The following is a 12,204-nucleotide window of genomic DNA, read 5'->3' as shown; positions in this document are numbered from 1 at the left end:
TACAAAGAGGAGCTGGTACTATTCCTTCTGAAACTATTCCAATCAATAGAAAAAGAGAGAATCCTCCATAACTCATTTTATGAGGCCAGCATCATCCTGATACCAAAGCCTGGCAGAGACACAACAAAAAAAAGAGAATTTTAGACCAATATCCCTGATGAACACCGATGCAAAAACCCTCAATAAAATACTGGCAAACTGAATGCAGTAGCATGTCAAAAAGCTTATCCACCACGATCAAGTGGGCTTCAACCCAGGGATGCAAGGCTGGTTCAACATACATAAATCAATAAATGTAATCCAGCATATAAACAGAACCAAAGACAAAAACCACATGATTATCTCAATAGATGCAGAAAAGGCCTTTGACAAAATTCAACAGCCTTTCATGCTAAAATCTCTCAATAAATTAGGTATTGATGGGACATATCTCAAAATAATAAGAGCTACTTATGACAAACCCACAGCCAATATCATACTGAATGGGTAAAAACTGGAAGCATTCCCTTTGAAAACTGGCACAAGAGAGGGATGCCCTCTCTCACCACTCCTATTCAACATAGTGTTGGAAGTTCTGGCCAGGGCAATCAGGCAAGAGAAAGAAATAAAGGGTATTCAATTAGGAAAAGAGGAAGTCAAATTGTCCCTGTTTGCAGATGACATGATTATATATTTAGAAAACCCTATCGTTTCAGCCCAAAATCTCCTTAAGCAACTTCAGCAAAGTCTCAGGATACCAAATCAATGTTCAAAAATCACAAGCATTCCTAAACACCAATAACAGACAAACAGAGAGCCAAATCATGAGTGAACTCCCATTCACAATTGCTTCAAAGAGAATAAAATACCTAGGAATCCAACTTACAAGGGACGTGAAGGACCTCTTCAAGGAGAACTACGAACCATTGCTCAACGAAATAAAAGAGGACACAAACAAATGGAAGAACATTCCATGCTCATGAATAGGAAAAATCAATATTGTGAAACTGGCCATACTGTCCAAGGTAATTTATAGATTCAATGCCATCACCATCAAGCTACCAATGACTTTCTTCACAGAATTGGAAAAAACTACTTTAAAGTTCATATGGAACCAAAAAAGAGCCCACATAGCCAAGAGAATCCTAAGCAAAAAGAACGAAGCTGGAGGCATCATACTACTTGACTTCAAACTATACTACAAGGCTACAGTAACCAAAACAGCATGGTACTGGTACCAAAACAAAGATATAGACCAATGGAACAAAACAGAGCCCTCAGAAATAACACCACACATCTACAACCATCTGATCTTTAACAAACCTGACAAAAACAAGAAATGGGGAAAGGATTCCCTATTTAATAAATGGTGCTGGGAAAACTGGCTAGCCATATGTAGAAAGCTGAAACTGGATCCCTTCCTTACACCTTATACAAAAATTAATTCAAGATGGATTAAAGACTTAAATGTTAGACCTAAAACCATAAAAACCCTAGAAGAAAACCTAGGCAATACCATTCAGGACATAGGCATGGGCAAGGACTTCATGACTAAAACACCAGAAGCAATGGCAACAAAAGCCAAAATAAACAAATGGGATGTAATTAAACTAAAGAGTTTCTGCACATCAAAAGAAACTACCATCATAGTGAACAGGCAACCTACAGGATGGGAGAAAATCTTTGCAATCTACCCATCTGACAAAGGGCTAATATCCAGAATCTACAAAGAACTTAAACAAATTTACAAGAAAAACACAAACAACCCCATCAAAAAGTGGGCGAAGGATATGAACAGACACTTCTCATAAGAAGACATTTATGCAGCCAACAGACACACGAAAAAATGCTGATCATCACTGGCCATCAGAGAAATGCAAATCAAAACCACAATGAGATACCATCTCACACTAGTTAGAATGGCGATCTTTAAAAAGTCAGGAAACAACAGATACTGGAGAGGATGTAGAGAAATAGGAACACTTTTACACTGTTGGTGGGAGTGTAAATTAGTTCAACCATTGTGGAAGACAGTGTGGCCATTCCTCAAGGATCTAGAACTAGAAATACCATTTGACCCAGCAATCCCATTACTGGGTATATATACCCAAAGGATTATAAATCACGCTACTATAAAGACTCATGCACACATATGTTTACTGTGGCACTATTCACAATAGCAAAGACTTGGAACCAACCCAAATGTCCAACAATGATAGACTGGATTAAGAAAATGTGGCACATACACACCATGGAATACTATGCAGCCATAAAAAAGGATGAGTTCATGTCCTTTGCTGGGATATGGATGAAGCTGGAAACCATCATTCTCAGCAAACTATCACAAGGACAGATAACCAAACACCACATGTTCTCACTCATAGGTAGGAACTGAACAATAAGAACACTTGGACACAGGGCGGGGAACATCACACACTGGGGCCTGGGGGGTGGGGGCCTGGGGGAGGGATAGCATTAGGAGATATACCTAATGTAAATGACGAGTTGATGGGTGCAGCAAACCAAGATGGCACATGTATACCTATGTAACAAACCTGCATGTTGTGCACATGTACCCTAGAACTTAAAGTATAATAATAATTAAAAAAAAAAAAGAGAGATGTGACCTTGTAGCCACTGGCCTCACTAATCCTAATCTGGGTATTTTCTTTCCCATATCACATTTTGAAAGGGAGGCCTTACGTTTGCTCCTAGAGGACTCCTGCTTTGCTGTATTTTCTCTAAGAAACACAACCATAATGAAGGTGTGTGCCGCCTCATGTGAAGCGAGAAGAGAGAAGCGAGTTAGCCCAACCTCCTCCTTCCTGCTGGGGAACATTCCAACCACTGACTCCTGGAGGGAAAAGGAGAGAACATTCTGTCTCAAACTAGGGAGAGAGATGAGAGCGTCCCCTCCTTCTAAAAAGAAGTGTGACATCTTTGTAAAGGGGAAAGGTTGTCGGAGCCCCACCCTTGCACAAGGTCCAGTGCAGGAAGCTAGAATGTGGCCACTGAGAGCTCATCGCTTCAGTCCATGGGCAGACAATGCCAAGCAAACTGCCCTTCCCCAAACACCTCAGTAGAGTTTGGCTATCCAAGGAATGCCAAGTAATGTTTCTTAGAACTTTCTTTGGAATCCTGAAATGGGGGCCTAAGCCTTGGATTATAAAAGAGGATTCCCCTATTTCCCATCACCTCATGCCTCATGCTTGGCCTCCTCTGCAGGACTGGGCCAGATGATCAGATGCAAAGAGAAGGATTCACCTGAGGCGGCACACACCTTCATTATGGATATATTTCTTAGAGAAAATACAGCAAAGCAGGAGTCCTGTAGGAACAACAATAAAGCCTCCCTTTCAGAATTCAAAGATGTGATATGGGTAAGAAAATACCCAGATTAGGATTAGTGAGGCCAATAGCTTGGAGGTCATTTCTCTTTAGAGGTGTCACTTTAGCCTTGATTATGCTGGGGCAACCCAGCTTGACCTTGTCCTTCCACGGACCTGCGGTGTCCATGTTTCCACCAGTTGTTTGTTTCTCTATTTACTTTTAGGACAAAAAAAGTCGCCAGCTTTTATTTTGTGGTAGACCTCTCAGAAACCCATCAGCATGCCTGTGAGCTTAGCTTATGCTGTTCCTCTGCATGGAATACCTTCTCTCTCCTCTCCACGGTGAGTGCCTCCTCTTCCTTCAAGGCCTAGCTGAACTGCCCCCTCTGTGAAACTTCCTCCCCCTCCCCAGGGAAGGTGAGTCGCTTCCACAGCACCTGTTTCTGCTCTCATCCTCACACTCAGCACCCTGTAGGACACCACGAACCCCTGGAGGCCCAGCAGACAGCCTGGAACAGAAGATGGGTTTGAGTGAATTATCGTGCTGCCGCTGGCCATGAGGCCTTATCTGTAAAACAGCGTCCTTCTTCCCTACCTCAGAGCTACTGTGAGGCTCAAACAAACCCCCAGGGTTAAAGCGGGAGCTGTAACTTGTAAAAGAACCCCCAGGTGTCACCTCATGCATTGATTTCCTCATTCACAAGTTATCAAATGCCAGCCACTACCAGGCAGAAGCTGACAAAGACACACTGCCAACCTTCAAGGAGCCCGCCATCTAGGGTGGGAGACAGGAGCAAGCAAAGAGTCAGAAGTGCGTTTCCACTCTGATGAGGGCAAGCCCAGAGCACCAATGCAGGCTGCTGGCTCAGGGAAGCCTGCCCCAACTAGGAGATCCCTAAGCTGACTTCAAAAGGCCCCAGAAGAGTGAGTAAAACAGAGCGCATGGTGTCCTGAAAGACATTCCATGGCCAGGGTGGGAAGGACAAAGTGATGGCACAGAGCCAGCATGTTCTTATAACTGTGACAAGCTGTGTCACAGCAAGTGTGAAGCAAGATCGGGAGCAAAGTTGAGAACATGTGGGGGCTGTGTGCCAAGCTAGGGAGTTACAAGGGGGGAAAGATGGTGGAGCCCCTAGAAGTTGGAAGCAGGAGTGAGTGTTGCGACTGGAAAGATCACCTTGGCTGCAGTGCGGGGAAGAGATTTTGGACAAGTCTAAGGCTCCAGGCATGGTGGGCGGGGGGAATGACAAGAGCAAATCAGAGACGAGAACTACATTTGACTCTTGAACAATGTGGGGGTTAGGGGCACGGAGCCCCGAAGTCAAAAATCCACATATAACTTTTGACTCACCTAAAACTTCACTAATATAGCTTACTGTTGGCTGGAAGCCTTACCAATAATGTAAACAGTTGATGAACAAATATTTTGTACATTACATGTATTACATACTGTGTCCCAGCAATAAATTAAGCTAGAGAAAAGAAAATGTTACTATGAAATCATAAGGAAGAGAAAGTATATTTACTATTCACTGAGTGAAAGTGGATCATCATGGTCTCCATCCTCACGGTCTTCCTGATGAGTATGCTGAGAAGGAAGATGAGGAGGAGCTGATCTTGCTGCTCAGGGGTGGGAGAGATGAGAAAAAGATCTGCCTGTAAATGGACTCACAAGGTTCAAACCCATGTTGTTCAGGGGTCAACTGTAATACTGCCTGAAGACCTGCTCAACATCAGGCCACTTTACATATAAGTAATTCATCCCATTGAGATGCAAAAGTATCCCATCAGGTAGACAGTACTGGTCTCACTCAACAAATGAGAAACAGGCTCAGAGAGGTTAAGCGACTTGCCCAAGGTCACACAGCCTGCACACAGCCTGCGCAGAACTTGTGTTTTTCCCTTGTACTCTGTCAGGCTTCCGATCTGCAGGTTGACGGAGTGGGAAGCAAGGTGTGGAGGGACATTAAGCTAGAAGGGTTAGCAGGGGCAAAACTGGGCAGAGGGATCACAGGCCAGGCTAAGGAGCCCTTTACAGTTCAGGCTCTGAAGGTGTAAGAGCAGGGAGATGCCCTGACCAGGGCCGTTCACTACGAAGATTAACCTGGTAGAGCAGGGAGGACTAGCTAGGTGAGAGCTGGGAAACAGGGGAGCTACTCATCAGTTGTCTAATATGTGCCCCTCTCTGTTCTAGGTCCTGGAGTACCAGTAGTGAATACAACAAAGATGCCTGCCCTCAGACAGCCTGCCTTCTAGTGGAGGGACAACAAAGAGCAAAATAAACAAGCAAAATATACAGTAGGTCAGAAGGGGATAAGAACTGTTGGAAAAAAAAGTAGAGCAAGGTGAGTGGCTTGTTTGTACTGGCGGCTGCAATACTTAAATAGGGTGCCTAAGAGGAGGCAGGCGGAGAGGACAACTGGGACAAAGATGAGAGGCAGGAGTGTGGCTGGCACATGAGGTTCAACCACAAAGCCAGTGTTCTGGGGCTAGAGTGAGCCAGACGAGAGAAGAGTTGTGGAGCGATGGGAGGGGACACGTCGTGCCAAGCTTTGGAGACCATAGTGAGAACTCTGGTTCGTACTACCTGGGGGGATGATGATGACCCAAAAGTCAGGAATCTGTTCACTGCTGAAGAGAGAAGAGGGCAAAGGGCAGCAGCTCCATTTAAAAGATTCTAATAAGCCTCGGGCCTTTCTCTGGCTGAGAAACTTACTCTCTGCCCTCTGTCTCCCTAGATTACTGCCCCTATGCCTGGAGGAAAAACAGGTGAAGGCTAAAAGCCACGGGGATAGCTAAAGAGGGCAAACTGGACCTCCAGCTCCACTTCTGCAGGTCTATGTCAGTTCACAGCCCTTGCACACGCTCCCTTTTAATTCTCCAAGCATACCTCTCACTTCCAAAACTCCTGTGACTCTGCTGATGAGGGCGTCTCGGCCTGGAATGCTCCTCCTTATCTGCATTGTGTGGGTGTCAAAAAGAGTATATTTTGATGACCTCTCCCCGCCCCTCATGCTCGCTCACATCCCCCTCACTCCTTTCGAAGTCCGTTCCCAAAGGCCCCAGTTCACCGTCCTGGGCTGCTTTTAGCCAGGTAAGATCTAAAGTGATCCTCTCTTGGAACCTGGTCTGGGGCCTATACATCTGGGTCAGTCTAGGGGTGCTCTCGAAGGGCCACCCTCAAAGAGCGAGCCTCGGCTGGATTCAGTTCCTAGGTCCCAGCCGTCCGACCTCTGCGACAACGCTCAGCACACCCCTTCCCCTCTCCGGGTCTCAGTTGCCCCGTGAGTACAGTCCCTGCTCCAACACGCAAGGTAATCGTTTCTGGCTGCTCTGATGCACTCGGTCCCTAAACTCAGCCTTAGGTCAACCCAGAAAGCACCCGACCCGGGCGACCCCGTAGCTCCTCACCCTCCCGCACTGCCCAGTCGCTGACACAGGGTGGCCTCCAATGGCAAGGCCACGACTCTTACCCGTCCGTAGGCGCCCCCCTGTCTGGCCTCAGCTCGCAAGCAGGCTGCACCCACTGAACTCCAGCCCCGGACCGCCACCCTTTACTCCCCTCCCGCGTGAGCCGAGAATCAGCCGAGCTTCCTCCACCAAGAGGATTGGCCCAGCTCGGCGACGACTCAGCCAATTGGCGCTCACGGCGTGATCTTGCCCAATAAAGACGGGGCTCTGTCGCCAGCGTGCCCCTCCCCGCGCTGGGCCGGGGCTTTGCCAGGTTAGTCCCACCCTCTTCGGCCCTGCACCAATAGGGAGAGGCGGCGACGAGCGGACGGCCAATGGGGAGCGGGGCTGCGCGCGCGGGGCGGTGGGAACGGCGCCGAGTCAGTGTACACGTCGGTTGCCTAACAACCGGCAGCGGACTCCTTTGGCTATGGTGAGTACTGCCGCTCTGTCGCGCCCCACGCCCAGCGGCTGAGCCCTTCCCAGGCCCCAGCTCGGCCACGCCGCCTCTCCTGCGCCTTTCTCGGCTTTAGCGCACCAGTCTTTCCTTTGAGCTCTTTCCCGGGAGAGTAGGGTACAGACGCTAACCAACCTACTGGGCCTGCGCTTCGCTGCTGCCTCCTCTTCACCCACAACAGGCCCACACCCGCCCCTCGGGCTCCCCTTGCATTCCCTGATCCCCTCGGTGAACCTCCCCGGGCAAAAAAGACTCGAATCCCTCACAGGCCCCTGACTCTCTCAGACCTTGGCCCCCTGGCCTCCTCATTCTGCCAAAATTTCCACACAGAGCTGGGAAAAGGTGTATTGTGTTCTGTTACAATGTTTTTTACAATTTAAATACAGAGGCATTCAGGGGATGCTTTAGCTTCTTGGAGAAGGCACGAAGGTGCCAGATAGATTGAGTTTTATTACTCGATACTGACACAATATACACCTTAACAACTTACTAATATTTGGCCAAATCTAGAAGTAATTGGGAAGTCAGAGTACTTACTGGGAAGGGGAGTACTGGGAGTGGGCATCGTAAGACTGTTTTCAGAACCAGGATCCCCACGTTCGGGAAGAGCTGATTATCTCTAGTTATTCACACTCATCTTCTTGACTGGCTCTCTTTTGGGATGATTTTCAGTCAGAGGTATCCTTACTGAACAAGTGATCTCCTTGCTTCTAGAAACAACAGTAAAGAAAAGGGAGGGGTAGAAGTTCATGGAAAGATTCATTGTTCTTGCCAGTAAACCCTGTTATCTTTCTTGTTAAGCAAAGCTTTGGAATTGGTTATATAAATGACTTTAAAAATACATATGGGTGTCTGTAACTATGTTATGTAAATATGGACTGTATGATATATTATTGTGCTTGTGTATTGCATAACATATAAAGGCCTCCAACTTTAAGAAGGCAAACATGGCATCAAGTTCTCAGCGAAAAAGAATGAGCCCTAAGCCTGAGCTTACTGAAGAGCAAAAGCAGGAGATCCGGGAAGCTTTTGATCTTTTCGATGCGGATGGAACTGGCACCATAGATGTTAAAGAACTGAAGGCAAGCTCTGTGCATTCCTGCCGTACTGCCCTTCCTTTCCTCTGCCTCTTCCTTGTCATCTCCCTGTCACCTCTCTACCCCTTTTGCCCTCTTCTCCCTGCAGTAAGTAACAGGGGAGGTTGTACTGTGCTGTTTTCCTGTCTTTACTTACCTTGAGTATTATTCAATAAAATTGATTGCAAATATCAATTAGATCAATGTCATAGTGTTCCCCAATCATATTAACATGACCACATCAGATGCTGGCTTAATGCTCTCAACACTGTTATTTTTGCTCCTGCTAGTTTAGATGTGCTTATTGAGACGATCCTGTTTTCATTATAGGTGGCAATGAGGGCCCTGGGCTTTGAACCCAAGAAAGAAGAAATTAAGAAAATGATAAGTGAAATTGATAAGGAAGGGACAGGAAAAATGAACTTTGGTGACTTTTTAACTGTGATGACCCAGAAAATGGTAAGTAGCTAAGACAATTAGCATGGTATGGAGCCCCAGTCATCTGCAGAGGTCCATGGCGTCTTCCTGTTAAAACAGTCATGTGACCACAGAGCAGTCCAGGTAGCAGCTGCATCAGGAGGCCTGCCCTCCCATCATGTTACTTTGGGCTCCCAAAACAAGCCCCTGTGCTTCTTTCTCAAGACTTCCAAGCAGATACCTCTTCCCACAGAATTCCAAATCAGTTAGGAAATAAATATGGGATAGGGAGAGATATAGGGATAGGTAGCAAACATCACCTTGGATGGAGTGCCTGGCTTGCCTGGTGTTTCTTTGAGGCCAAAATGGGCTTCCTGACACTTGCCGCAAGTCTAGACTCGAGTTACATTGTTAAAAAGGAAAGGGTGACCTGACCAGGCAGTGGCAGGGCTACAGGACAGGAGTAACCAACCGTGGTGTCCTCCTACTCATGTGTTTTATGTTCTACTTGTTAAGTCTGAGAAAGATACCAAAGAAGAAATCCTGAAAGCTTTCAAGCTCTTTGATGATGATGAAACTGGGAAGATTTCGTTCAAAAATCTGAAACGCGTGGCCAAGGAGTTGGGTGAGAACCTGACTGATGAGGAGCTGCAGGTTTGTAATGCATCACACTGGAACTTAAAATTCCCACCTTTGAGCCCTCTGTGACTTTTCCGTTACATTTTCCCTAGTGAGAGCACCTCTTTGAAGAAAAGCCAGTGTACTTTGTCCCTCTGCAGACAACTTAATTCTCCTTTAATAGTCAGACAAACCTATGAACCCTGCTTCCAGAAAAATGCACATATGCACAATTTTGCTTACTATTTTAGGTTCCAGGAATCCCTCTAGTCAAGGCAATCTTCAAGGTCCCTCCCAGGTGATATGTTTGACAAAGTATGAGTTGGTTTTCAAATAACTTTTCAGAAACCAAGCTATTATCAGGAGTAGCATACTGGCATTGGGTGGACTACAATGATCTATTCACATAGATACAAATTATCTATTCACGTAGATTAAAAGTCTATTGCTTGCCAGGCACAGTGGATCATGCATATAATCCCAGTACTTTGGGAGGCTGAGGCAGGAGGATCTCTTGTGGCCAGAAATTTGAGACCAATGTGGGCAGCATAGAGACCCCATCTCTAAAAAAAAAAAAAAGTCTATTACTTAGTCACCTTTTGGCATTAGTTTATAAATTAACCTGAATCTTTACTGTCATATAGGAAATGATTGATGAAGCTGATCGAGATGGAGATGGAGAGGTCAGTGAGCAAGAGTTCCTGCGCATCATGAAAAAGACCAGCCTCTATTAAGATCAGTGTCTTCTTTTTCTACTGCAAGCACATGTAACTAGATTTAGTGCCTGCCATGGTGTGAAATCTGGCTTTTGAGAACACAAACTTTTCCCCCACGGACCTCCCTTTATCACTTTAATAGCGACCTTGAGCCTATTTTAGCCGTTTGGAAGTGTTCTTTGATATTACAGTTCTTTGTAAAATGACCTGCGAATTACCCTAATTCTCAAAAGCAAAACAAGAGCACACTAGCGTGAAGAAAAGGATCTTAAAGCTTTGAGCACCTGCCATTTTGCCTTGCATCGTTTCCCTCGTCATGTATTTCCACATATCCACAAACACAGAACGACTTTAGACAAGCACATGTTACACCTGTGTTGCCACAAGCAGTCATTCTTGACGGCTCCAGTTTTTATTTGACACTTGAGTTTAGTTTTCTCTTTTATAAACCCAGTGAACTCCTGCACTGGCATTTGGATGTGTGTTAATGCTATTTGTTTTGTCTTAAAAGTAAAACCTTTCTCAGTTTGAACTTGTGTTCTCTAAGGATGAGTTCTTTAGCTTTGCTTATGAGTTCCTCTTCTCAATTATTGTGTTGAAGGCAGCCTATTAGATACAAAACTCCTTACCAGCCTATGGACAGAAAATGAATAATCCTTTGCTACTTTCCTGGCATGAATTGCTTTTTGCCTTGGAAGGCTGCTGGTTTGTAAAACTAGCAGAATTTTTATATCACCTAAGCCTAAATGATGCTCTAAAAATAGTTTTGGCAAAGCTAAGACTGGAAAAGAGTCTTGTTAGTAATTTGTGCTTGAATAAAATGGGGAGAGCCAGGCTAATGCAACACTAGGATGGATTCAGCCAGCCTCTCGTGAATTTATTTGCTTATGGTATCTCGTCGACTCTTGGAGGTGGGTTGGGCTGAGTGACCCCATCCAACCATCTTCCTGGCCTTGCCCAGGATTCCCTGTGTGAGAAATCCTGGTAGATGACATTAAAGTCTCTGCTCCAGGGTGAGAGTGGGGAGGCAGAAGGGGTGAGGGAGAATAGAAAATGAACAATGATGGAATGCTCGTTTGTTCACATGGAGAGGGAGAAAACAGATTTTCAAACTTCTGGGGGTAGGCTAGTCCTCTGGGGATAGGGTTGCCTGATTCAGCTAATAAAAAGAAAGTTGAGGTAAATTTGCATTTCAGATCAACGATGCCTTTTTTTTTAGTATGACTATATCCCATTTGTATTTTTTGTTTATTCATTGTTGATCTTAAATGCAAATTTACCTAAGCATCCTGTATTGCCACTGGTAACCCTACCCGGGGAGCACATTACAGAGGCCAGAAGCCTGGCCCTCGGTCTCATGCCTGGACCCTGACATCCTGTAGGACTTGGGGGCCCAGGAATATGAAGTTTACCATATCCCCCAGATGAGTCTCATGCCGAGGGACTGCTCCTTAAGAAAAACTTGGAGGAAGAGCCCAGACTAGCCCAAACCCTGGATTCTCACACACACCCACTTCCTCATCGGGCAATTTGGGGCAAGCTACTTCTCTAGGTGCCTGGAGTTTCATGTCTGTGTGATGGGGAGAAGAGTTGTGCCTACTCAGAATCACTGGAGGTGAAATACAAACTTACAGAGAGGACCTGGCTTGAAGGTATTCAAGAACAAGAGGATTCAGAAGTGTTCAGTCTTACTCCCATTCTTTTGCTACAGTTATCACATAAGCTTTGTTGTTAAATGTGGGTCCATGAAGCTTTTATCATTACTGTCCCCAAAGTCTGTTGATAGCATTTCCTAGGAGGATTTGACCTTTGTTGTATTGTGGTTTTCTAATAAGAGGCATATGATTGGATAAAAGACATAATATTGGAAAGGAGTGAAAAGACTGGGCCCTGCCTCCAATTTTACTGTTAACTGTAACCCTGGAAACACTCTTTTGAAAAAAAGTTAATTAAACGAGATCATGTCCTTTGCAGGGACATGGATGGAGCTGGAAGCCATTATCCTCAGCAAACTAACCCAGGAACAGGAAACCAAACACCACTTGTTCTCACTCGTGAGTGGGAGCTGAACAAAGAGAACACGTAGTTACAGGGAAGGGGACAATATACACAGGGGCCTGTCGGTGGCAGTGGGGGTGGGGGTGTGGGGGGAGGGAGAACAT

At 45.7% G+C, this 12,204-nt stretch overlaps 2 protein-coding genes across 3 annotated transcripts in view; one reads left to right on the top strand and one right to left on the bottom strand.

The window, feature by feature from the left end:
• NSDHL (NAD(P) dependent steroid dehydrogenase-like) overlaps positions 1-7,011 on the bottom strand; it is a 38,468-nt gene extending 31,457 nt beyond the window's left edge. Inside the window, exons 1-2 of one of the 2 annotated variants that reach the window (XM_003804969.3) lie at positions 6,782-7,011; positions 6,199-6,265 (exon numbers count right to left, since the gene is read on the bottom strand). The gene's annotated coding sequence lies outside the window, so the exon portion shown is untranslated. The remainder of the gene's footprint in view (positions 1-6,198; positions 6,266-6,781) is intronic. The other variant, XM_003804968.3, reaches the window with a different exon arrangement.
• Positions 7,012-7,066: 55 nt separating this feature from the next.
• CETN2 (centrin 2) lies at positions 7,067-10,574 on the top strand. Its single transcript, XM_003804970.6, has 5 exons — positions 7,067-7,191; positions 8,139-8,297; positions 8,622-8,750; positions 9,225-9,362; positions 9,971-10,574. Exons 1-5 carry the CDS (start codon positions 7,189-7,191, stop codon positions 10,058-10,060), a joined length of 519 nt encoding a protein of 172 aa, XP_003805018.3. The 5' UTR covers positions 7,067-7,188; the 3' UTR covers positions 10,061-10,574.
• Positions 10,575-12,204: the final 1,630 nt, after the last annotated feature.

This window comes from Pan paniscus, chromosome X (assembly GCF_029289425.2).
Source record: "Pan paniscus chromosome X, NHGRI_mPanPan1-v2.0_pri, whole genome shotgun sequence".
NCBI lineage: Eukaryota > Metazoa > Chordata > Mammalia > Primates > Hominidae > Pan > Pan paniscus.
This window is presented reverse-complemented; position numbering and strand designations above follow the sequence as displayed.

Coding starts and splice junctions, on each gene's coding strand:
- CETN2 (XM_003804970.6), top strand. Junction 8,298..8,621: donor TAGATGTTAAAGAACTGAAG/GCAAGCTCTGTG, acceptor TTTTCATTATAG/GTGGCAATGAGGGCCCTGGG. Junction 9,363..9,970: donor TGACTGATGAGGAGCTGCAG/GTTTGTAATGCA, acceptor ACTGTCATATAG/GAAATGATTGATGAAGCTGA.